General features: G+C 32.3%; 3 protein-coding genes across 6 annotated transcripts in view; all 3 read right to left on the bottom strand.

Annotated features, from left to right (window-relative positions):
* Imp (IGF-II mRNA-binding protein) overlaps window positions 1–4638 on the bottom strand; it is an 83168-nt gene extending 78530 nt beyond the window's left edge. Inside the window, exons 1-2 of one of the 2 annotated variants that reach the window (XM_065364135.1) lie at window positions 4354–4638; window positions 2291–2363 (exon numbers count right to left, since the gene is read on the bottom strand). In XM_065364135.1, the coding sequence (XP_065220207.1) occupies window positions 2291–2363; window positions 4354–4378 (98 nt within the window). In that variant the 5' untranslated portion in view covers window positions 4379–4638. The remainder of the gene's footprint in view (window positions 1–2290; window positions 2364–4353) is intronic. The other variant, XM_065364133.1, reaches the window with a different exon arrangement.
* Window positions 4639–14779: 10141 nt separating this feature from the next.
* LOC135844708 (uncharacterized) lies at window positions 14780–17323 on the bottom strand. The gene is made up of 6 exons (XM_065363026.1): window positions 17206–17323; window positions 17012–17130; window positions 16200–16907; window positions 15757–16044; window positions 15286–15555; window positions 14780–15157 (listed from the first exon to the last, which is right to left on the bottom strand). Coding segments are annotated over exons 1-6 (1587 nt in total). The 5' UTR covers window positions 17208–17323; the 3' UTR covers window positions 14780–14957.
* Window positions 17324–18756: 1433 nt separating this feature from the next.
* Nep2 (Neprilysin 2) overlaps window positions 18757–26047 on the bottom strand; it is a 56404-nt gene continuing 49113 nt past the window's right edge. For 2 of the 3 annotated variants that reach the window (XM_065359738.1, XM_065359735.1), the window contains exons 7-14: window positions 25744–25961; window positions 25072–25230; window positions 22291–22434; window positions 22079–22175; window positions 21717–21885; window positions 21517–21635; window positions 21277–21435; window positions 18757–20403 (exon numbers count right to left, since the gene is read on the bottom strand). In XM_065359738.1, the coding sequence (XP_065215810.1) occupies window positions 20062–20403; window positions 21277–21435; window positions 21517–21635; window positions 21717–21885; window positions 22079–22175; window positions 22291–22434; window positions 25072–25230; window positions 25744–25961 (1407 nt within the window). In that variant the 3' untranslated portion in view covers window positions 18757–20061. The remainder of the gene's footprint in view (window positions 20404–21276; window positions 21436–21516; window positions 21636–21716; window positions 21886–22078; window positions 22176–22290; window positions 22435–25071; window positions 25231–25743; window positions 25962–26047) is intronic. The other variant, XM_065359736.1, reaches the window with a different exon arrangement.

The following is a 26047-nucleotide window of genomic DNA, read 5'->3' as shown; positions in this document are numbered from 1 at the left end:
AAAAGTTGAGCTTCTACAATCGAAGTTCAATTTTGAGCTTTACAAATTTCAATTACTTCTCATTTTCTGAAGGATTTTAGACAAAAATTACACTGGTCATTTTACTAGACCATCGAGCAGGACTTAATCAAGAAGAGCAATACTCAAGATTGCCAACAAGATGGGCAGATGCGTTCAGAGCGGGCTGAGATCAATTGCACCAGCACGCAGTGGCCTTGGCATTGGAAATCTGGGCAGTGGCAAGGACCATGACCTTGATGATGATAATCATGAGTAACGGAATAGGTCAACTGAATTTCCCACAAAATCAAATAAATTTGACCAAAAATTGAAAATTGTTGAGTGATATCCCCCCCCCTCCTCCTTCTCAATTAAAGATGATACTTTTGGGAGAAATGTGTAATAAAATAGATTGAAACATAGATCATTTTGACCATTTTTAAAAATAAAAAAATGAAACACGAAAGTGCAAAATTTTCCTTTAGTTTTTTAAATTATTCAAAACATAAAATTCAACCAAAATATAAAATTTCTTAAAACCATAAATTAACCGTCGACGCGTCGTTCAATTTTAATCACAATATCAAGTATCTAAATTTACCAAGATCCGAAAAAAATTTTTACACACAATACAATCTTAAAAATAACTCACGATTCGCATACACAAGTTGAAGGAAACCGTAAAGACGTGTAAAAAAAGAATCAACACGAAATACAGAAGAGAAAACAGAATCAAAAATAGGATCAAAATTTTCCGCATATTATTCACCCACGACGACTATGTATGCAATACAAGTGAAAAAAAAACGTGACCAATTTTTAAAAGGTTTATAAACTAGATCCAACTAGAAATGCTTTGTTAGGTAGGTAGCCGAGTAAATCAAAACTTCACTAAAAATGAAATAACACGCGCGTTACGAAACCCAAGAAGATCGTCCTTGAATGGTAACTTATTACATGCACATAGTAGGTAAAGATGATACAGCATCAAATTTCAACATTGTTTCGCCTTTTTTTTTTTCTACACATATTCTAATTGCAACCAGTGGTATTCATTTGCACCGCGTTAACACTTTAAAGTCATAAACAAAATGAAATAATTAATATTACGCTTAGGTAGGTATAAGTTATTAGGTAGCATATACCTTTGGAGTAGAAAAAAACAAGGTATATTATCACTCCACCTGTTGAAAACTTCTCCGGTTATTAAAAACGTTAATTATGCAAAATTAGACGATACTTTTCAACTACTTGGCGTTTTATATTACTGCCGTGCTAAGGAAGAAATAACAATATAAAATGGTATTCTCACGATCGCCGGTGAAAAGTGCAATAAATGTGAGAACTCTGGAATAATTTACCTATACGATGGCAAGAATAACCAACTATTTGCTATTCGATTGTCTACGCAGTTGTACCTATATATTTGAATTTAAAAATCAAACCGACTGGAAATACGAGTACGAGCCACAGGATGTCCTATAAATGCCTGCCGGATAGAGTTTTTGATCGAAGATCAAAAAACCTTATTTGAAGACAAGAATTTTGATTCAAGTAGAAAATGACTTTGAAAATTTTTCTCAATGCGAAAAAAAATAAAAATAAAAATTTTAAATGAAAAAACATGTCTTTTTAAAAATCGAAAAATTAGAATGTGAAATTTGCATTTTCTGGGAACATCTAAAAACTGAACTACCTACCTAGCTAATTTCGCATCATTAGGAAAATAATAATTAAAAATTTAAAAAAAAAAAATTGAAAAAAATGAATGTTTCTACAATTGGAAAAATGACGTTTCAGTTCTAAAAAAAAGTCAAAGAAATGTTTGGAAAAAATGAGTAAAAAACCTTTTTTAAAAAAAAGAAAATTGAAATATTTTCTGTTGAGTATTTTGAAAGTAGCAAAAAATGAGATTTTGTGACTCAATTTTCCATCGAGAATTCTTTTCAATTAATAATCAACCATTTGAAATTCGAATTTTTCACTGGTAGAAAAAGGATGCAATAAATAAAGCCATTTTCATGGAATTTCATAAATTTTGGAGGTGTTAGATCTTTAAGTGTTTAGAATTGAGGTAAGCAGTAGGCACCCAGATCATGAATTTTTTTTCCCTCTTATTCCTTTAGAATTATTTAGTAAATTTGAAGCACGAGTGACATTTTACTGACCACCCTGCATGTTTACAAGTGCTGCTTAAAAAAAAAAAAAAAAAAAAATATGCGAAACTTTCGACTTCCTCGTAAAACTACGTACATATAAGATGTACACATTATATTCAAAATGACCTTACCGTTTCTTGAAGAATGTTCCATTCAACGATATGGCAGGTTCGATGACCAACTGCGTACCGAATAAATTAGTACCTGAAACACATACAAAATATAGAGATTAACGTTCAGGCCAGACCTTGAAAAACGATAGCAAAAGGAAGAGAAAATAATCGCAACATCAGACAGTAAAAATATTCACAATCCCAATTAACTGTTCCAGTCCTATCGAGAAATAAAATAACCGTCACATTATTGACAAAAGTGTCTTCATCTGCCAAATGCCAAATTTGTCATTATAAAGATGAAAATTCATTCATCCTCTATGCTTATAGAATTTCATCAACTCGGATATAGAAAAAAATTTTTAAATTTCAATTTCAGGTAGTCTCGATGAAAATGCAACTCGAGATTTTTTCGATGAGAATAAGATTCTAGGTAGGGGTAATTCATTGTTCGATTTCGATTCAGAAATAGCTGCATTGCAGCTGTCCTCGGCTCCATCTTCTTTCGACCAAGAGTATAAATCACCGACAAATAAAACCGATCGCGATCTCGCGAGGTACCTATAGGTATATTCTGCCTGTTTTTCAAACACACAACACAGATTCATCGAAATACAGTTAGATTTCAGTCGATATAACGGATCACTGGAGAGTGTTTTATTTTGGGTAAGTGAAAGTTTGCATTTTTTTCTATATATTTCAAATAATTTATCCAAGGAGAAAAGATTTAGAAAATTTGGCAATCACCCCACTTAATTACACTATATTCGCGGTTTTTTAAATTCAAATTCATATAATCATAACTTTATGGGATAATTTTTCACGCAGTCTTTTCAAAATTACATCGCACGAATTAAAAACTACCAGTGTATTAAAGTTTTCGATACATTTAACACATTAGTTTCACTATAGTCGAGCGAATGCAACATGCAAAATTTAAAGTAGTTCCGGTTCTCGAGTGTGTATAAAGTTTGAAAACTTTATAATGTAACTTCATTGGCATCATTTGCATCGTAAATAATGCTAAATAAACAGTAACGAATTTGTATGCAGTAAACGCGAAAAAAACCGTTATCATTTTTTTTTTTTTTGGTACTTTTATTTTCTTGTCGAGCGAATTATCGTCGAGTAAAAAAAGCATTTTTTAACGAATGAGTAAAAACAGAACACGTTAATTCATCGTTTCAAAAAAATTCGTGTAATTGTATGATTAGGATTTGATATCAATTAGGTACCTAATTAGCTTTAAAAAGTCGTAATCAGACTTTGGTTACCAAATCTAAAAACCGAGTGATTGAGGAAAAACTGTTTTAGATTTAAAATTGCGAAATAATCGTTTTTTTATCTGCTTGGTTGATTGAGGAACTTTTGGTTAACCTTTCGATGTTTAAAAATAAATCGACAAACAATTACATTTTTCAAAAATTCAACACGAAAAAGTCAACTTGCAACAAATAATGGAAGATTTGAAAAAAATGAGAGGTTCTTGCGGTGTCTATTTTGAAAATTGATTCCAACACATTACCTATTAATCGTGTCAGATTTTCTACATTTTTAAACAGTAGATAGATAACTCTTTTTTTATTTGAAACAGATTTTTTCCAATTTCAAATCAAAACCAATAAGTAAAATTTAATTGATTTTCAGAAAAGGAATTTTTTTATTAAATTTTTTCTGAACCTGTGAACCCGAAATCTAAGGAAGTTGTCTCAAAATCAAAAACCCAGAAAATTTTCAGAGTAAGGAATTTTTTTCTTGAAAACATTCGTACAGTTTTTTGAAGCTCATTTTTCTCAATGTCTTTCTTAAAAAATTGTCGTGGTTCTGATTTTCAAGTTATTCTCACCCAGCTAATCTTTAATCACCCATCATCAAAACTCAAAATTTTAATGATGGAAAAAATGTCTCAAAATTCAGAACTGAAGCTCATTTATCAAATCAGCAATATTCTCACTTATTTTTCTCATTACCTTCACCTTAGCATGATACAAATTGCATACAACATGCATTGCCTACACGATCGAACAAAGTAAAAAATAAACCTAATACACGCAGATATGAATACTAAAACATCAACTTACAAGGTACTGGTACTGGTACTCGCATTTTTTAAAAACCTTCCACAGCAGTTCAATATTTTACACTATCGAAGGAAAAAAATCTAAGTATAACCCACGAACCACACACTACGTCGTTTTAGAAAACTATATTATGCATAAAAATTATACGAGAATAAACCTACACAAATTTCAGCGCAAGTATAATTTTATGGAAAAGTACTACACATACCACATACAGAATGCTACAATTGGTACAATACCAAACGTCTATGCAAGGTTAGCGTTTAGTTAAAGTAATGTAACGACTTCAATGCTCATACCATACCGCCTAATGCATCGATAACTTTATCAGCTGTCGACTGATCTTTGAAATCGACAAATCCATATCCGTGTCTTTTCACGACCACTTTTTCGCAAAATATGTTATTCTGTTGGAATAACTTTTTCAGGTATTCTTCGTCGCAATAGGATGGCAAATTTCCTACGTATAAGGTTGTCATATCGGTCTGACATTTGCTTACATGCTCGTGCAGTAAATTTTGACTTAAAAATTTTAAACAGAATTCAAGTTTTTTTTTGTTTACCTTTGCGCTTATCAAATATTTTCACAACAAAATATTATGTATTTATAACGATTTTCAAACGTTTACCGCATTTAGAAAAAGTGGCCAGAATTTTTTGGTTGGAATTTAGGCATGGGATAGACTGGCGCAAGTTTTCAAAAAAAAATTTAGGTAAACTTTGAAATTTTCGTCTTTCTTTGCTTTATTGAAAATAATAACTTTTCAGCCTAAATGAAGTTTACCATTATCCGCTCCACCCCGCCGACTCCTTAAAAATTATTTTATTTCAAAAAAGGTTCCTCTGAAATTATCCTTCTTCTTAGAAATTTGAATTTTGAACATTTTTCCTCAAATGATAACTGTGGGGCGAAAAGCTGAAAATTTAAAAATTCATAATATTCAAGAAATTTTCAAATATTTTTTTGAAAAAAAAATTGAAGATTCTTTCCTTTTCCCCCTTCCCTCTCTAAAATGGAACAAATATTTCAGAATAGGTGACTCTGACAATGTTCTAATTTTGACTCGTTTTTGCCAGATTGTTCTGCTTGTTAGATATGTATACTTATTGTATGTACCTGGAATCAGATCAGATCTGCAGAGGAATTAGGGGAAACGTGTCTAAGATGGCATACTTCGCACATTTTGCAATCTGGATGGCGCTATAATGAATTACTACCTACCCAAAAAGTGAATAAACTATCTGAAACTTTGAACATTTGGCTACAAATCCCCTCCCTGGTTTTTAAATTTTACTCATTTTTAGTACCTGTAATTTGCATTTTTTTAAAAAAAGTTACAAATATGCCATCTTGGACAGGGGTATGGATAAGATGGCATACCTATAAAAAATTTTCAAAAAAAAGGAAAAAGTCGATTACAAGCTGCTTTTATTACAAAATTCAAGTACAAACCCTGACATACGAATGAAAATAATTCAAAAATAAAAAAAAAACTCGATTATCACAAAAGCTGAAATACCTATGAAAATATTTCAAAAATTGATTGAAACATAATTTTAACATTTCTATGAAAATACCATGTTGTCGGTACTATGCCATCTTGGACAAAAAATGCTATGCCATCTTGGCCAAACATGTTGATAATTTCAGAGTGATACATATTATAAGCATATTTTAAGGTGATGTAATTATTATGACTATTAGCTCATTACTTTCCTTTTTTCTTATACCTACTTTTTGTATTCACAGCCATTTTTTTTCAACAAAATATTTTTCGAACCAAACCAATATCTCGATATCTCGTTCTACAGTAGCAGCAACCTAAAAATCACAACCCACAAAATACTGTTCGTCATTTTTTTTTTGATATGGGGATTCAAAGTTTACATAATGTTGACAACATTTCAAGCGAAAAAGTTTTTTTTATAGTTCATATTTTTTGAGTAATCATTATTCATTACTATGCTTGGACAGTATGCCATCTTAGACACGCTTCCCAATGAAAATTGACGATATTTTTTTTACTGATGAGTAGGTACCTAATTCAACTTTAAAACTTGAGAAACGAGGACAAAAAAATTTGTTTTTTTTGCAAAGTTTCAAATTGTTGACAAGCACTATAAGCACCTAACAAGTGAGTAAGGCATCCCAAACAGTAACAATTTTGGATTTGAGCAAAACTTTACCAAAAAAACAGTCACAAAATACCCAATAAGCCAGAATTGCAGGTTATTGATGTGATTTCTTGAATTTTTGGGAATTTTATGAAGTCAATTTACTTACACTAAAGATAAGAAAAGAAATATCCAATTCAGGGTGTCTAACAAAATTTTAAAATGAAAAAGTAGAACATAAGTAGGACTTTTCACAGATCAGTTTTCAAGCAATTATGGAATTTTTTAAGGGGGGGGGGGTCAAAATTTACATTTAAGTTTTTAGCCACATTTTTGTATTCAAATGTTTGCTTTGCTGATGTCTTTGTTAAGTTGCAAGTAACTACAATGTTTGTTTTCATTTGTAATCTCTATATTTTCCATTCTCATACAATGCACTTTTACAATCCAGGATCTCCTTGACAAGATCGGTCTGATGGCTCCAGCTAGCCCTACATTGAACACACTTCAACCAGGTCCATCAGCAATACAGTATCCAGCAGGAGGAAGTTAACACTCCATCCCCGACCTAAACGATAGAATGTGCGAAATACTACGGTATAATTTTGATTTAACTTTTTCCTCTCTCTTCTGCCTTTTTCTTCTCTCCTTTCACCTCTGTCTTTTTCTTCTCTCTTTACCCTTTGGATGCATTTTTCTACAAATTATGATCCAGGAAAGAGGAAAGTATTGTCGTCGTCTGTACTTGGAAGAGTGAAGGGAGCCTTCACTCAAAGAGAACTAGAGAAATTGTCCGATGACAGTTGATAGATAGATTTTGACCAAATATGTAGTTGGTAAAGGAAAGCTCTCTGAGCAAGTTCTCTGTAAATACAATTGTATAGTGGTAAAACTTGACATCTCTTCCTAATTTTTCTATTAATTCTAATAATTTTTTACTAGTGCGAATTCTTTTATTATATTTCTTCTTGGTGTTAATTGTTAATTTCTCAAATTATTAATTCATATAAATTTTATGTTATCTCGCAAATTTCATATTTAAATTTATGTAATTTTCTCTGATTTTTTAATTCGGTGTTGTTTCGCGAATTTCATATTTCAATTTACATAGTTTTCTGTGAATCAATTTAATTTTTATTTACTTAATTTATTATATCGCGAGTGCAATTATTCAATTATATTTTACCTAAAGTAAATTTTTATAATTATAGAATAATAATTATAATAAAGAGCTTCACAAAATTGACCAATTTATTTGAGAACGTAACAATTCAAAATCTAAAAAAGTCGACAAATGAGCAATTTTCTACAAATTTTGGAAAAAAGGAGAAAAATTAAAAGTTTGAAAAAGTGTTATTGAAGAAAAAGTAGGACTTTTGGGTGAACTCTCCGATCTGAAGTACATAGTTTCAAAACGTTTTGAATGGTTCTGGAACCTCCAGGAAATATTTAGACAGGAAAGCTTCTGGGATTTCTGCATCCAAAGGCAAAAAATGAGCAAATCCTCAAAATATCTTCCAATTGTAACCACCTCTCACCTCTTATAAGAATCGTTCAAAATTATCCACGAAATATGGTATGCACTATGCTTATGTCAGAGGATAAAGTCCTTTTCATTCCAGCAATTCAAATTTGCAGAGAAACAAGACAAAAGACAAAACTTTCCTTATTTTTTCGATTTTCAAATCCAAAAGAAACCTGGTCTGAAATTCTAAACTCTATGCAGAAACAACTCTGTGAAACGTTCCTTATCACAGATTAATTTCTTCAGCCGAACTCATGCATTTTGATACTGGTCAAGCTTCCTTATACACTTCCATAATAAAGTACCTACCTAGTTCTGGCCTGCAGAAATAACGTGCTTATCTAATCTAAAATTCATTCACCTAGGGTATGAAAAAATTCGCAGCAATGTACCATTCAACACGTACCTATCACCTCTTCTGCCTACATTTCATCATTTTGTATGCCGAGAAGAAAATGTATAAAGCGACATTAACTCGAAACGTCATAAACCAGTTCTAGTAGTGTCGACTATAACTGCTAATATTTTTATACTTGTAAGGCTTTTCTTCGAACAAATACAAAAATTAGGGTTTAATAAGCTCGAAACCCGTTTACTGAGCTCCAGCTCTGTTGTTTTTCCAAACTTAAAGAACGGGTTTTATAAAAAATCTTCTAGGGTTATTATCTATATAGTACAGCTATAAAGAAGAAGAGAAAAAAATCAGTTAAAACAGGCTCCTGTAGCACAGATGCGAGCATCCTGAACACAAATTTCCGTTTCTCAACGGTTAAACAAATTTTATATTTAGGCAGCGTGTTTCTGTTTCAGCTTTGTATGTACAAGTAACGTTAAAAAAATTCTCATTTAGGGTAGGTAATGGCGCACTTCACTTATTAGGTAGGTACCACGCAAGCCTTCAGTACAAATGACTTGGACGCGTGACTTGAACAGCGAAAATACCTATTCACGATAGAAAAATACACTGTGCATGTACATCTACGTACATACATAGGGATGATGTTGATCTATTTAATACGGCAACAGCACAATGAAATGCGTAGGTGAATATGCACAATGCAAAGAGATTTTTTGCATTTAGCGGCACGCGTTATACCGGTTTTACAACATTGGATAATCTCCGTTCTATGTACATACAGATATGTACCTTGCAGTTGCAATGTCACTGATGAATATTACCAAGTCTCGTGCGTTTAAAAGCTATTTATTATTTACTAGATACACATACAACATACCTCTACACTTATTGTGCAACTCAGAACCCTCTAATTTAAGCAACAAAGACCATTGATGCTAGATGCAACTTCCGCACACTTTCATTGTGGGGGTGTACGTGGCATTAGTACAGGTCTGCAGGTACCTACACATTTGAATAATACCCCGATATAATTAATTTGTTTAGATTCGAGCTTGAAAAATGGCTGATTTTATCTAGGGGAGAGATCAGGTTCCTTGAGTTGCGAAGGTGTGAATTGCACTGCGAATGCATGTGACGATGCGACAAGATGCAACAGGAAGAAATCAAGGACGTTGAATGGAGAAATGATTCTGACTCGTTGTAATTGGCGAATTCTTCAATCAAAGAAGAAAATGTCCTAATTTCCAGGAATTTGGGGAATTTTAATATTGGATGTTGAAATTTATAATTTTAATTGGGGAAAAAATCACAAGATCCTTCTGCAGTTTGATTTCCTATTTTTGATCCAAGTTGTTCGACACCTAAGGTCTCTTTCTAGGTAATTGCATTACTTACTTCTTACCCAGGATAAATAGTACATTACGTGACAGGAGCGGAAAGTATGCGATTAACGAGTGCGAAGTTTAAGGAGCGAGGCGAAGCCGAGTGACTTTAATCGCACAAGTTAATCGCGTTACTGTCCAATCCTGTCGCGTATACTATTTTAATTTCATATGAGAGGAAAATAAATGCTGAAATTTTTAAAAATTGTTAATTTCCAATTTGTAAACATGTGCGGAAAACAGTTACTTTCCTCCCTAGGGAGGAAAGTAACTGCTTTCCGCACATGTTTAGATGGCTGTGTTAAAGACGTATTTTCCAACCGCAAAACTGGCTAGGAAACTACTCATTTTCCGATCATATGAAATTAAAGTAATTTTAAAAATCTGCATGATTTTCAGATGGGTTGGAATCTTTCTTTTAAGCTAGAAAGTATACTGAGAATGGTTGAAAAGTCGAAATCTTCAAAAATTACATACAGAAATTTTTGACAAAAAAATCTCTCAAAAATCAAAACAACACTTAATTTTGTATTGAATTTCATTTTCATGTACATATTTGAGAGCATCCCCCCTCTTCGCCCTCATCCATCTCATTACTCCCCTAAAAACCGTGACATACAGTTTTTAAAGACTGAAAATACAACAAAGCAAAGTTCATCACTCATCTCAATTTGGTAGGTACTCTACAATATTGATTTTTGGACGTTACAACTTACAAGAGACATTTTCATCCCCCCCCCCGGCCCAAAAAAATCAGTCACAGAATCTTGCTTCAACTTTCAAAGTCATTCGAACTCGGAACTCAAACACTTTCAATTTTCCATCCAACTTAACCAAATTCTGAAATGTTCAAAGTAATTTATTGACACTTGAATAGAAAAAAATTAATCTTCAGATAGGAAGTCCAAATTCCAAAAATAATGGAAATTGATTTTTGGGGTCATGATAGAAATTTTGTGCATGGTCCAGGTCCTGCTCAAAATTGGTCAAAAAACTCGACCAGAAGAATACTCAAGACCAAGTTGGCGAACATTTAAACACTTGATGAAGATTAACTTGCTCATAAAAATTTACATTTATTCAACTCATAAAATATTAAGGAACTTTTTTTCTCAAAAAATGAACGGAATTTTTTCAAAACGATAAGTACAAATTGGTATTCAAAAACTCAATCTCTCGTTGAAAAGAAATTGAACAAAGCTACACGTTTACGAACTTCACGAAAAAACATCTGAACGAAATATCTGTCTGAATAGTGAATAAACAACAAGTCCAATTTTTGGTAGGTATCGACTTCCTGTTTTCTTCAAAAATTCGTTCACTGCAAGGTCTATGATCGTAATCCATATTTTTATGATTTTCATATTGCTTAATATAAAAATAAAAATCGGCCACATTGTGAAAATTTTTTTAAAATGCTTCAGATCTAACCACATGTCTCATCATCAGACAGTGAAATATGAATTTTTTATGTTTTGGTGACTTCTTGGTGACTGCAGAGAGTGCAGATTCACCAAAAGTCACCAGGTACATACAAAATCGAGCACATTATGGTCATTGCTGATGAATCTATCACCAAGAAGTCACCAGACGGTGAGATATAAATTTTTTATGCATTGGTGATTTCTTGGTGACTGATTCACCAAAACTCACCAGGTACAAAATTGAATAAGTACATTAAGAGTTTTTACCACTCAAAAATACGAACTTTTAAAAGCTTTGGCCCTCTCACTTGACTGGGGCCCCAGTGTTTTTTTTCTCAAATCGAACTTTTTGAAAATCTATCATTCAAATCTTAAGAAATGTTCAAGTCAAAAAACGCACTTTTAACCTGAAAAAACATGTTTTTTTTCAACTTTAAACATGCTTTTGCCCTTACTTCACTCCGGTCTGTTTAATTTTTATTTTCAAAATCGAAAGTTTAAAAACTCGTCATTCGAATTCTAAAATGTTGGAGCAGACAAATAAATAAATTGATCAATTGCAAAACTCCCATCCAAGCAGCCGAAACTGAGAAAAAACCGGAGGAGAAGGGGGTAAAATTTTGGGGGCCACATTCGGTGCACCCGCCAGGGGCCCCCAACCAAATCAGATTGGCTAAATTCAGACGATCTCTTCACGAACACTTTTACAAAAAAAATTAGAAGCACATTATCGTGAAAATCTTGGATCTTTTTTTTTTGTTTTCCTCCCCAAGAATACATACTTATTTTTTAGAGAAAAAATCTTAGATCTTATTCAAAAGAAACTAAATTACTTAATCAGAAAAAGGGAAATGGATATCAGAGTTGGGGGATGAGGGACGGAGTTTGTAGAGAATTTCCCTACCTGTTTAGAATTCCCAAGGTGCTTTGCTTTTTTTGTCCTCTCTCCTCCCAAAAAAAAACTTAAAAATTTTGACCCAGAGATGTTAGGGTGGTTGTGAAAAGTCTTAAAGAGTAGGTAGGTACTTATACTCTTCTTAAACCTGTTGAATTGCATCAGAATTATTCTTTAGATCCTGCTAACTCAAGGAACTCTACTATACCTTGGATCAGTTTCACCTTCTTCCTTCATTAGATAGGTATGTTTAATTTAAATGCACATGGACAATAAATTTATGTATCCGATTCACCCAAAAATTACTAATACCTAGGTACTCACAAACAGCAATAAAATTCTCTCTTCACAAAATAATTTAAATTTTACCCTTTCGTCCCTTTCCACGTTATAATGCCATATCAAAAATAAAATTTGCAATTAAAAAATCATTACAGTACGATTTGTTAAAACAACTAATTACCATCAAACTGTAAAATGCAAAATTACTCGTAATTTTCAGTTCTTATATAACAATACAGCAATAACCTTGAATCATACACACGCACACACACAGAATGAAGCGAGATTTCAAAACTACGAAATTAGAAGACCATTTTTCTCAATTATACCTATATACACCGCAGCATCCATATTTGAACGAATCAAACTACAGTACGTACGAGTACCCCACCTCAAAGGTAGGAAATTCGTGCGTACAAAGGGGTAATACCGCGCGTCACCCTATTTATAAAATATTGAATATCAAAGACTCCGGAGCATAAAAACTAGAAGGCCATTACTTATACATACATAAAGCGAGGGGGATTAAATTCACACATCGAAGCGTGCACATACGCGTAGGGTTTCTATAAATGAAACAGAGAGGCTGAGAGGAGAAAAAAAAAGGTCTTCCGGAAATGTATAATGCACCAAAACGCATTTTACTACCCTTCGAGATGCAACGCGGTACGGATCTTATACATACCAACAAAATGGCTGACCTTGTTGCATCTCTAGGATGATCAATGATTCTCAGATTTGATTTTATGCATAGATAAATGCAACCGTGCATGGAGAAAAAAAGTGGTTAAGCGAATAACGAATTATTTTTCATTGTTTTAGGTATGACGATAATAAAATATTTATATAGGAATTGTTGCAGATTTTTTTTTCTTAAAACTTATCACTTATGTATGAAAGTATTACTGGTAGTGGTAGAATGGATGGTCCAATTTCTAAGGTAAGATAATTGATTTTTTTTCAAGATTATTTTGATCTTAGATGGAAAATTCATATAAGAAAAGTTCCCAGAACCAGGGCAACTTTGTTCAGAATTTTATGTTACAGTTGTCAAAATTATGCACTAAAATTGAAGCGGAATTCATCAAAATAAGTATGGTGAAATTTTTAGCTTTTGCGGCGTAATCTCTTCAAAGTTCAAACTGGATATAATCCATTCAAGAACTTCAAAAAACAAACAAACAGGGAAACACTCGTAGTAGGTACCTAATACAACACGGCTACAGTTTCAAATGTGAATGAGAAGAACAGTCACGCAGTTAGTTGATGAGTAAAATATCAAAATTTCTCAATATCATCTTGACTAGACTTGATTATTGAGGGGGAAAATGATATTCAAAGGTGAATAAATTATTCTTACCTACAGGACGCTATTTTTTTTTTTTCAGTTTTCAAAATATCAATTGAATCAACAAGCTCAATCCCTCAAGTTGGGTTTTCTTCAGAATTTTTCATCTATGGTAGTAGGTAAGTATTTATAGCTACTGATGTTTAAAAAATTTCAAATTGGAAATCGTGTCCCAGTCAACTTGTGAAAAATGAAAAAAAGTAAAAAAAAAAAAAACAAGAAACAAATTAAGTTTGGAGAAAATAATAAAATAAAAAGAATAATTCTCGAGGAAAAAATAAAAAAAACAAAATGATGAAATTGAATAAAATACGCATTCCAAAATATGCAGGTAGGTAGGTACAAAAAAATAGAGATCACAGAATGAAATTCCCAGTGACGTACCATGCACAATATTACTGCAATGAAAATCTCATTTTCTTTTATTGACCGATTTTTTAAAGGAAGAAAATGCAACACATTCGCCTTCAGGAATATTTGTGAGATGGAAATTAGGTTGCATTCTTTATTTCACAGGCGTAAAATCGCCTCACAAAACGTTTAAGAATAAGCATTCGAAGGTAAAGCAAAAAAAAAAAATTAGAACAGCTTATCAGCACATCTGTTTAGAATCGTTTTTCATTCCTCATTTGTCATTGCAATTTTCAAAGGTGGTACATATGTACTACTTACATTAGTACATTACACTGTTTATATGCATTCACTATTCAGTTAATTCCTTCCACATCCAGAACTATTGCCAAATATAATATGTGTAGGTAGGCACCTATTGAAATAAATGAACAGGATTTTTTTTGGCTCAGCTCAATAAAAAACTCACACATTCATATTCATCACGACGACTGAACCAAACTGAAAGTTGAACTTGCATATGATAAAAAGTTCATTTTTGAAAGATTTATAAAATTCCAAGTGAAGTGGAATTTTAAAATGCCTGTAATGGCTGTAATTAAGTTCTTATAAAAAAGTTGATTTCAAAATTTCAAATAAATTTCAGTTTAGATATTGAGAGGTTAGATCTTCTTCAACTAAATAGTAAATATTAATGATCTTGATATGTTTCTGAGTTCTGAGAAGGGAGAAACACACTGAACATGTACCTAGTTAACAAATTTTTATTTCATACTCTCAGATAGGTATCTATATAATGTCAGCAAATATCTACCTATGTACTTACTTACAATGATTTCACCAAATAATTTATGCTAGCTAATTTTTAGATATACATAGGTACAGGGTAGCTGACAATAAGTATTATTATGATTTCTATGATCCCTACTTAGCATCAATGGTACCATCATCTTGTAGTGTGTTACGCAGCATTTTTCTTCTTGGAGCAAATATGCTAAATAAGCTCAAATCAAGATTTGATTTCATATATCCTTGTTTGTGTTCAGATTTCTGAATGTGATTCACTGATCCAACATTTCTTTTTACTATAGCGTTGATTTGCTTCAAAATATGTTTTTCTTTACCTATCAAACACATGAAAACATAAACTGTAAAAGCTTCAGATATTGAAAAATGATTTAATAGATTAAGAAGTTAGATCACTATTTACTCATTCAAATGGAAATTTAAAAAATCCCATTGAATAACTCACTTGTAGGAACTTTAAGGTCTTCTAAAGTATCCCGAGCTGCTTTTTTACTACCAAATTTACTGTGTAGGTTGCAAATATTCATATCATTGCAATCAAAACAATCTGGACCATCACAAGACCCATCTCTTTCTGGTTCCATAATTTCTTTAGATGAGTCATTGTCCACAGAATCTCTTCTTGGTTCAATAATTTCTTTAGAAGAATCATTGTCTGGCAATTCTAGCCCTGCTTTGCCCATATCTTCAGAAGAATCACTTTTTGAATGGCAAACTAAAGAATTGTTTGTTTTTATTTATAGATTTGTTACTTGAAGCAGTATTTTTTTGTAAAAACATTATGGGGCAAATGAGTAGGTACCAGAATTCTAGCTTTAGAAAAACTTGGATTTAAAGAAAGCTAACAGAGGTGCAAACCAGAATCATGTGCGCAATTAGGTACCAATTTAAATGAATTATCAAATGAAACACTTACGTCTGCATTCGGTTGTCGAAGTTGACATTGTGGTCATGTCACCAGGCATCATTGTTGTGTCACCAGGTTTCATTGTTGACATGGACATCATGGTCATGTCACCAGCTTGCATTGTAGACATAGGCATTGTAGTCATATCACTGGCTTGCATTGTGGACATGGACATCATAGTCATGTTACCAGCTTGCATTGTTGACATTGGATTTGTAGTGGCTTCTTGTAGTAACGGGTTTGCAAATTGAAGACGATATTTTCCCCCATAAAATGGATGGTTTTCACTGGGTTTACCTAAAATGAAGCAATGAAACACAAATTAAAACAAAACCATCCAAAGAAACAACCTTAATCAAAAATAAGTAGGTACCTATATATCAATAATATAAACAACATTTTTAATGCCATAGCCTTAAGCCTTAACAGGTAGGTAATTCTAATAGCATTACCCATTTTTGCACCACTTCCTTTCAAAGTCATCATTTCTTTCAAAATGCTGTTCATTGACAATGGATGTGCATTGTTATTACCAGTCAAGTCATCTTCAGATTGGCGTAAGGATTCTCTATTCTGAACAAGATTACGAGAAGGGCTACCTTTGGACCATAAACCATAAAAGGCTGGATACCCAACAAAGCTATTTTTAAAAGCATTCTTGAGAATAGGAACACTATGTAAATAGGATTTGCGATGCAATCTGTTGAATGCTGCATTTTTGCGATTTTTTACAACATTCCTATAAAAAGATGGTGAAATAGGTGCAGATCTTTTGAGTCTCTGTATGATTTTGGCAGCTTTTTCAATAGAATTTTGGTCTGCATTGAGGTCTTTGGCCATTTTCAAAAAAGAACCTACAGGATCCATTACCATATTTTGACCAGGAGAATTTATCTTTGAATGGAACTTTTTATTGTTGTTGATAAATCTGTCCACACTGGATAGTTCCTTAGCAGCGAATGGTGTTGGTAGCTGTCCATATGGTTCATATTTAGAGCCAGATCCATCCGCTATGGCAGGGGGATCAGAATCAGCAGTATTTACAAAATTAGACTGCATGCCAGTTCGAGGCAGATCAGGGAGCATTTCATCACCAGCTGAAGTGATTTCAGAATCAGTCTGCATATCTTCTGTTTGGTTCACTTTCATAAGAAGTTCATCTATTGTTAAATCAATGAAGCATGGGTGAATTTAAAAAAAAAATAGTTACCTATCATAAGAATTTTTAAGAAAATGTTAACTTAAGCACATTTCACATAGGTACCTTGTTTTATTGCTAAGTAAATGTGTAGAAAAGCAGTGCTTATTATGAGAATTGCAAATAATAAGAAACTGACAAAAATACATATTTGGAATCCAGTCTTAGCCCACAATGATGGCGCCCTATGAAAAGAAATGATAGGTAGGTACTTTTAGTCAGCTTTGTAGAAGAAGACGAAACACAAAAATAATACTCACATTTCTCCCAATAAATTCAACTGTTTCAAATTCAATACCAAATAAGTAAGGACACTTCAACTAAAAATCATAATGTACTACCAACATGAAAGACACTTCTAGATTAACTACGACCACTGCTTCAGGAATGTCAAGAAAATATAACGTTTTATACTGAAAAGAATACCATGTGATTTCAACACCTATGTATTTCAGAATACATTATACAAAATCAAACAATATCTAAGATTAGGTAATTTCAAATCATATGCAACGCTATAGAGAAAAATGAAGAAATAATTTGTACTTTATAATTTTCTACAGGGAACAGGGAGATCTTCTACCTAAGCAGTAAGCAATCAGTAATGCAATATTCAAGTAGAAGCAATAGAACGTAAGAGAATTTTGTAGTAATGAGTAGGTATGAACGCAGAAAATCAAATTTGCAAATGAATTCAAAGTAGGTAGGTATGTTTAGAGGCGTAGGCACTATACCTACTAAACCTTTTAATGCTCTAACTCTGAAGAAGTTCAAAAGAACCACAAGGGAAAATGTAATGCCCAAACACTCACCAATAATTATTTCCTTCTTTTGACAACTGTTGCGAGTGAATTATTGAGGAAATCCTCAATTTTCAAAGTGAAGATAACTTGAATTCAGTTTTTTTTTCATCAAAACCTAATTTTCAGTGCAACTTCTCCTTGAAAATTTTTGAAAATTCGTTCGTCGAATTAGGTTTTGCAAAATGAGTATCTATTACCTGAAATCAGTGAAAATAATTCAAATAAACAGTTGACAATAATGCTAAATTCGTCAATGAGCATTCATGAGATCGTTTTTTTTTTTTGAAGATTTTCGCGACATTTGAAAAATTTCAGGATGAGGATTGAAGACCATTGATGGTGATGTGGATTAAGGATTCCTACAAAAACACAACATTAATTTCACTGAAACGCGCACTCAAATCAAAAATGGACACTTCGGAAATCATTAGGGTCTATCACGATTGAGCACTCAAAGGCACCAAATACTCCAAAGGATCGTGAAAACACGGACAATTTTTAAACAAGATAAAGTAAATTTACTTAATTGAAAATGTTGATGAAATCCGCCAAAATAAAGAAAGAAAAAAGAACAATATTACAAAAAATTTTAAAAGTAGCATTAGGAACACTTAATGCGCTATAGCAACACTGATGTTTTATGAATTTTAAAATTCAATTCAACCAATCGGATTTCAGAATTATTTGTCAACGCAACAGTGTACCTAATCATACCTACTAATAAAAAAAATTTCATGAATTATTTTTGAAATTTTTAAAAATGTTTATTACCAACTCATGAAAAATTAAAATTGAAAATTATGACAGCTTTATAATTGTGTGCTGAGTGATTGTGATTTTCTTGCTTCTCCTTTTTGCCCTTTGATCATTCAAAACTGCTCTCCACAGACAGTTTGTTTTAAAAAAATCTAGGTGTAACTTTTCACCTAAAAAAGATCTCTTCAGTCAAAAAAGTGAAATCAAATAGGTAAATATTTACAAATTTTCAAATATGAATGAATGGAAATATTTTAAACGTGAATTCAAACGTTGTATTTGTCTCGTGGTTTAAAACAAGAATTTTCAAACATGTTTAATACTTCTATTTTGTAAACACATGTCTATCCTGCTATATTTACAATCCATTCACAATTTAAAAACAAAAAAATAAAACACAGAAATTACAGGTATAATAAAAATAATACAAAACTATTGTATAAATTAACATACAGTATCGTTTAATGACATAATACGTACAATAAAATTCAGGTGATGTATATTTCAATCAAAATACAAAAAAAGAAAACGAAGAAGAAGAAAGAAGACAACTTTAAAAGCCTAATAAACGACAATACAAATGGAAATGAATTTTTAAAATGTAAAAATAAGTATAACAGGTATGTTTTTTAAAATGAAAATCTACAACAATGGTGAAAATGCAAAACATATATATTATATACCTATGTATTATATTATAAGATGCCATACTTCATATCTATGAATGTGTTTTAAATTCAGATTTAAATACACATAAAAGACGACTCCATCTATCAACAATTCCATCAAGATACGACAACTTAAAGCATAATTTACTTGAAAAAATGGATGAGTGATATTATAGCCAAAAAATTAAATTACATAAATATCTACAAAGCACATAAAACAGATAACTAAACATGAAAAAATCACAAAAATGAAGATGTTTCAATAGATATTGATTTTTAAAAAAGTTATCAGGATATCTACCCGATTCACCAAATCATGAATGCGATTCAAGATTTATCGCGAATTGATCATTTAAAATTTTCATTAAAAAAAATTCACGATGGTATTATTTAGAAAAAAAAAAGACAGCGTAAATAATATTATTTACATTTTTATGATTTTTATAAATATTTGAAGCAAAACTTGTAAAAAAGTCACCTTTTCGTTAATTAGTTTTTTTTTTTTTTTTTTTTTTAATTTTTATTACACTCGTGCGATGATTAAATTATCGCGAGTCGAAATGCAGTATTAGTCGGTATAATAGAATATAGAAGAAACAATACACTTTGAACAGAACAGATAAACAGGAAAAAAATGGAAACAGAACAAAAAAAACTAAAACATGAGAAAGCGAATATGCATAAAACATTATCTTACACAATATTAAAAATATTCACAGCCTTCATACGTAAATTGTGCGTGAACAAAAGCGACAATTTTTTTCCAAACTTAGAAAAACTTGATAAAGCGAACCATAAAATGTATATAAATTTAGTATCTTCTCCAAAATAATAATCTGTAATACATACATTTAATAAAAATTTCCCTCGTACAAAATCCTTGCTATTTTTACCACACTTTACATTTCTTGGTCGGATTCATTTTCGAACCAGATGGACATCTGAAATCTCTGGCGAATTCTTCTTGATTAGAGAGAGGTCCGATGACACGGAATCTTCCTGGTGAGTGGAAACCGGTGGTTATTCTCAATTTCAACGATTCTGGTCGGTATTTCGAGCACCAAACGTTAGCAGCGCTGATCCAAAACATTTGCTGAGGAGAGTAATCTTGTAATCCGGGTAATTTTGGCTCGACTCCGTTTTTCTTTGACCATGCAATATACGCTAAGTAGGCTTCTTTGACGCCTCCGTTGTCGGCTATGTTTTCACCTTGAGTATTGACACCATTGAGCTTTTGAAAAAAAAAACACAAGTTAGATAGATATACAGTGGATGCCGCTTATTATCATTGCGCTTATTAGAATAATTCGCTTAATAGAATGGAAAGTCATTGGAACGGAACGGTTGTATCTTTTTACATTGAATGATTTTCGCTTTATGTGATAATCGAAGGTGAACAAATCCGGTTAATGGAATGGAAAATTTTTCAAAAAGCAACAAAAATCAATGAAATAGGCATATTTTTTGTCAACAAAAGAACCAAACAAACAAAAAGTCTCGTTTTTTAACCAAGTAATTTTAAAAAATCTCACATTTTCAACAAAAATTGCAAAAAAATCTTGCTTTTTCGTAAAATTGTTCAAAAGTCTTGCATCATCAGAGTGTGAGGTGATGAGAGTTTTTACCAGTAGGTTGAATGATTTTCATTGCCAAAAGTTGCAAAAAAAAAAGTGTTGTTCTTTTACCTAAAAAATGCAAAAAAATCTCTCTTTTCGAAAAAACTTACAAAAAAGTGTCATTTCTTTGCCAATAATAATTCACCTAATTGTCACATTTTTGATTTTTGAATAAATTCTCCCAATAGTATTGTTAAAAATTTTCACTTTTTTTCAAAAATTATCAAAAGCCTCGCATATTTTTCAGAAATTGCCGAAAAGTACCATTTTTTTGCTAAAAATTGTCATTCTTGCTTTTCACCCAAAATTTCCCACCTTTTTATACGTTTTTAGGTACCATTATTAAATGTACAGCATACAAGTTTAATAAATCGTATTTTTTTGATTCTTCGTTTATTAGAATTATTCGCTTAATAGAATAGCAACCACTCCGTCCCAACCCGATTCTATTAAGCGGCAACCACTGTAGTAAATTGTGAGGTACCTACGAGAAAGAAATAGACATTAAAACGTACTTTGAGATTAACTTCTTCAGCTGTGTAGTTACCATATTGGTCAATAATACATTTCGCTTTTTCTAAATACCTTTCTTTCGTGTTCGGATCCCACCAATCGACTAGGTTACCATTTTTATCAAATTGACGACCCTGTGAAATTTTTCCACCATATTATACATCATTCTACACGAGAAATAATGAGAAAAAAATTGAAAAACTTGAGCCACGTACTTGGTCATCGAACCCGTGCGTGATTTCGTGTCCAATTACGAACCCTATAGCTCCGTAATTCAAATACTTGGGCCTGTCATTAGAGAAAAATGCATGTTGTAGGATTCCAGCAGGAAATTCTGAAAAACAAATACTCAAGGTTAGATTTTATCCTACATTACTATAACACTGGCGATAAAAAAATTCATCATTTTACTCACGTATACTGTTTTCCAACGAATTGTAAAAAGCATTTACAACAGCCGGTCTACTGTGAGTGATCCAGTCGGTTTTGTTTACAGGTTCTCTCAGCTTGGAAAAACTGTAGTCTGTTCCGAATTTCGTCAAGTTCAATAAAGACATGTAATATTCGTTCGGGTCGATTTCTAACTGTAAATTGGAAAGAATTACATCATTATCGAGTTATTTAAAAATAAATCAGCTACGATGGATTTTAATCGAAGAAAAATTCAAAAAGGAGAAGTGTCGGAGAGGAGGGGTATAGCTCAGATTTTTTTTCTGTAAACCTCTTTTTCCCACAAAAAAGTTCAAATTTATCGCGAAATTCAATCAATTTACATACCTTTTCGTAAAATTCGATGAGTTTTTTTTCCTCCAATAATTCATCTGGGTACGCGATATGATTCACCATGGAACGTGCTTTATCTAGAGCGTTTTTTCTAAACAAAAATTACAAACACGCGAAATTTAATATCTCTACCTATCTGATTATGATGATTTCGAAATGTCACGAGTTAATATGCAGCACACGTGGAACGTGGATTGCTAGTTTACCTGGTGCTCTCATCCATCCAATCAACGGTGCTCAATATTTTATACATTTCTTTACGTATACCTTCGACCATATCGAGAGCGTTCTTTTTGGCATCATCTTTGAAGAAACGTCTGACGTATAGAGATCCAATGGCCAATGCAAAACTGAAATTCATCAAATAAGAATATTTAAATTTTAAGAAAATTCACAAAAAACGGCGTACCTCTACATATTTTGAATTTATTATAATATGATAGATAAATAGAAAGAGCAAATCAAATAATTCTCAAAATTAAAATTATATTTTTCAATTTTTTGCAAATTTTTCAAAAAATTAAAACATATGGAAATAATTTTGAGAAAAAATGTTTTTTAAGTGTTCACTTCCAAGTAAAAATAATTATTAAAAAATATTGAAAATTTTATTCTCGACCATTTTTTTACCATTTTTTAAATCTTTCTGAAGCCTCTAGTGAAAATTTGTTTTTTTGGACAACTTTTGAACCCTAAAAATTGTGTTTTTTTTGACATATTTTCACCAATCAAAGTTTTCTCCGATTTGAAATGCCATGTTCGAAAGATCCCAAAAAGTGAAAAAATGCTATCATCAGAAATTTCTGCCCAAGATTAAAATTTGGGTTGAGGGAATTCAATGGAAAATGAGGATGAGTTTTCAGTTAATAGGGGTAACATGGCCTCACAAATTTTTTTTTTGGAAAAAATTGAATTTTTTGAAATTTAATTGCTGAATGTTTAGCCCAGTCAAAATTCAATTTGACCCAAACATAATTGGGATCAAAAGGTTTTTTTGATGAATATTGTCTAGGGTGGTATGCTGAACAACATACTAAAAGTCCCCGCCCCTACCCTACGAGCTAACCCCCCCCCCTTCCCAGTGGATCAAAGCCCCTCAAAATCAGTTTTTCGTCAAGAACTCCTGAAATATTGAATTTTGAGTAAAATGAGTTCTGTGATCATTTCATCTCCTCTCCAATACCTATTAAATGAGCTATCGACCAACTCCCTAACCCCTCAAAGTGACGTGATTTTAATAATTTTACATTTTATGACTTGGGACTTGTAACCTGTTCTAATTGAAGGGTTCCTTTCCAAGTCGGCCTAAGTCCATTTTTATCATTTTTGAGTTAGCAGCGCCATCTGCTGGTACAGGTCGGTTAACACCTTTATCACCTTGTCCCAACACCTGGCGTTACTTTTTTCGCTCAGGAGCGCTGTTTTGCCGGCTTGAAAAAACAGCTGATTATTCCAAAGTGGCCTAAATCATACATTTTTTAAGAATTTGTATACAAGTGCGGTTGTGCCGGTTTTTTTCAAGTTTTTCAACGATTTTCGAGAGACGAAATTTGAAGGTGCTTCGAATGAAATTGTTTCAGAAATGTATTAAATTAATGATTCGTGAATTTTTTTTTGAAAAAACGCGTTTTTCAGCTCTTTTTCGAAATTTTCAACATCAGATAATTCCAAATGGGCCTAAGTCCACTTTTTCTGACTGTTTGACGCGCTCTGGAGCTGAAAATACGCAAAATTAAAAAAATACCAATACGGTACTTTAAAGCAGAAAGATCAAGCTTCACAACCATATAATCACATCATTTATTATTGAAGCGGAAGGGCGAGAAAAACACAAATAAGTGTTTTTCTCGAAACGAAAAAAATGGACTTAGGCCGACTTGGAAAGGAACCCTTCAATTGATAAAATAAAGTCAAACTTGGAGAATGGGATTCTTTTGCGAGCTAGAGTTGACCTTTGGAGTGGGGAGGGTCAAAGTTGAAAATTACAAAAAGGTCATTTTTTTTGGAGGGGCATAACATGACCCCAAATGGATGAAAAGGGTCTAAAATCATACCATCGGATAGTACCCTATCTGTGATCAACATATCCAAATTTCATCTTCCTAGGTCATTCCCACCCCATTTAAAGCGGAATTAAGGCGAAAATCCCCTTATTTTTCCCCTATTTTCGGTTTTTTCCATCTTAAACTGAAATTTGAATATGTTGATCACATTGAGAATACTGTCTGATGGTATGATTTTGGACCCGTTTCATCCATTTGGGGTCATGTTATGCCCCTCCAAAAAAATTACCTTTCTGTAATTTTCATCTTTGACCCTCCCCACTCCAGAGGTCAACTCTAGCTCCCAAAAGAATCCCATTCTCCAAGTTTGACTTTATTTTATCAATTAGAACAGGTTACAAGTCCCAAGTCATAAAATGTAAAATTATATTAAAATCACTTCACTTTGAGGGGTCGTAGCGCCACCCCCTTTGAGGCTAGGGATTTGGTTGATAGCTCATTCGATAGGTATTGGAGAGGAGATGAAATGATCACAGAACTCATTTTACTCAAAATTCAATATTTCAGGAGTTCTTGACGAAAAACTGATTTTGAGGGGCTTTGATCCACTGTGAGGAGGTTAGCTCGTGGGGTAGGGGCGGGGACTTTTAGTATGTTGTTCAGCATACCACCCTAGACAATATTCACCAAAAAAACCTTTGATCGCAATAATGTTTGGGTTCACCTATTTTTTTCTGCTATTTGACTGGGCTATGTTCCTCTAATTTAGAAAATAGATCATAAAAAATGCAAAAAAAAAACTATTTTTATCTGCAGTCTTAAAAAAGCACTTTAAAAATCTTAATTACACGTTCCATTTTTAGACATTTTCAATGCCTGCTTCTCCATCTAAAGCAGGCGGATTTTGTAAATAAAATTACATTATTGATGGCAATGACCATTTTCTACTCAAATAGAGAATCAGCACTAGAAAAATTTTAATACCTTCCGGCGGCATTATCGACACATTCCTTCCATCTAGGTTCGCGTTCTGTTCTGCCAGAGAGTTCGGTACTGTAATCCAGTTGACGTTTTCGCACAGATTCAGTTAAATAACTGACAGAGGATGCTGCAGCTCTCCACATAACGTAATTAGCTTGAATTCTGAAACAAGCAAAAAAATGCAGGTTATTTTAATTCCACATTTACAACAAATAGAATTACGTAGAGAAAAAGTAGTTTTTAAAAAAAGTAGTAAATATGGAAAAAAAAGTACATATTTATACATAGATAGGTAGGTATAAGTAAAAAAAAAAAAAAAAAAAATTAAAAATTTACAAAACAACAGTGTTTTTATTTTTGTTCATTTTTACATTGAAAAAATACTCATATGTAGTTGTAATTTTTTTCGATGCACGAACGAGAGCGTTTTATATGTTTCTCTCGAGTAATACCTATTATGAAAAAAATTTCAAAAATTCGTACCAACCTACTCGTATGTTACACGTACCTACTATAGGCATTGTAGGCATCAGTTGGAAGTTTTATCGTTTTAATAATTGAAATGTTCACAAAAGTGAAACAGTGAATAAAATAAAAGTTTAATCGACCAACCAAATTTAGAGTTTTTTTTTTTTTTTTTTTTTTTCGCAAATCGAAACGAGAAAATTTTCATACCTTTTAGGAGTTTTGCTGAGTAACGTTTCTAAATTATGTAAATATTGAGGCGTGTTAATGATGACGACCTCCGATTCGCTGATTTTATTGGTTGGCGCGAGAATAGTGTTGATATATTCGAGCCATGGAATACTGGGGAATTGACGTTGAATATAAGTGATGTTCATAGGATTATAGAGTTTCGTAGCGTTTCGTCTTTCTTCCAAAGGCAACGAGATCTGTAACATGATCCAAAACAAACGTATTATCAAGTAGATAATTAAACATAAACAAATTCTAGTCAACATATAAGATTCAGTTTTCT

The sequence above is a fragment of the Planococcus citri genome, chromosome 4, assembly GCF_950023065.1.
Source record: "Planococcus citri chromosome 4, ihPlaCitr1.1, whole genome shotgun sequence".
In the NCBI taxonomy this organism is placed as follows: domain Eukaryota; kingdom Metazoa; phylum Arthropoda; class Insecta; order Hemiptera; family Pseudococcidae; genus Planococcus; species Planococcus citri.
The sequence above is the reverse complement of the archived record's forward strand: the minus strand, read 5'-3'. Positions and strand labels throughout refer to the sequence as shown.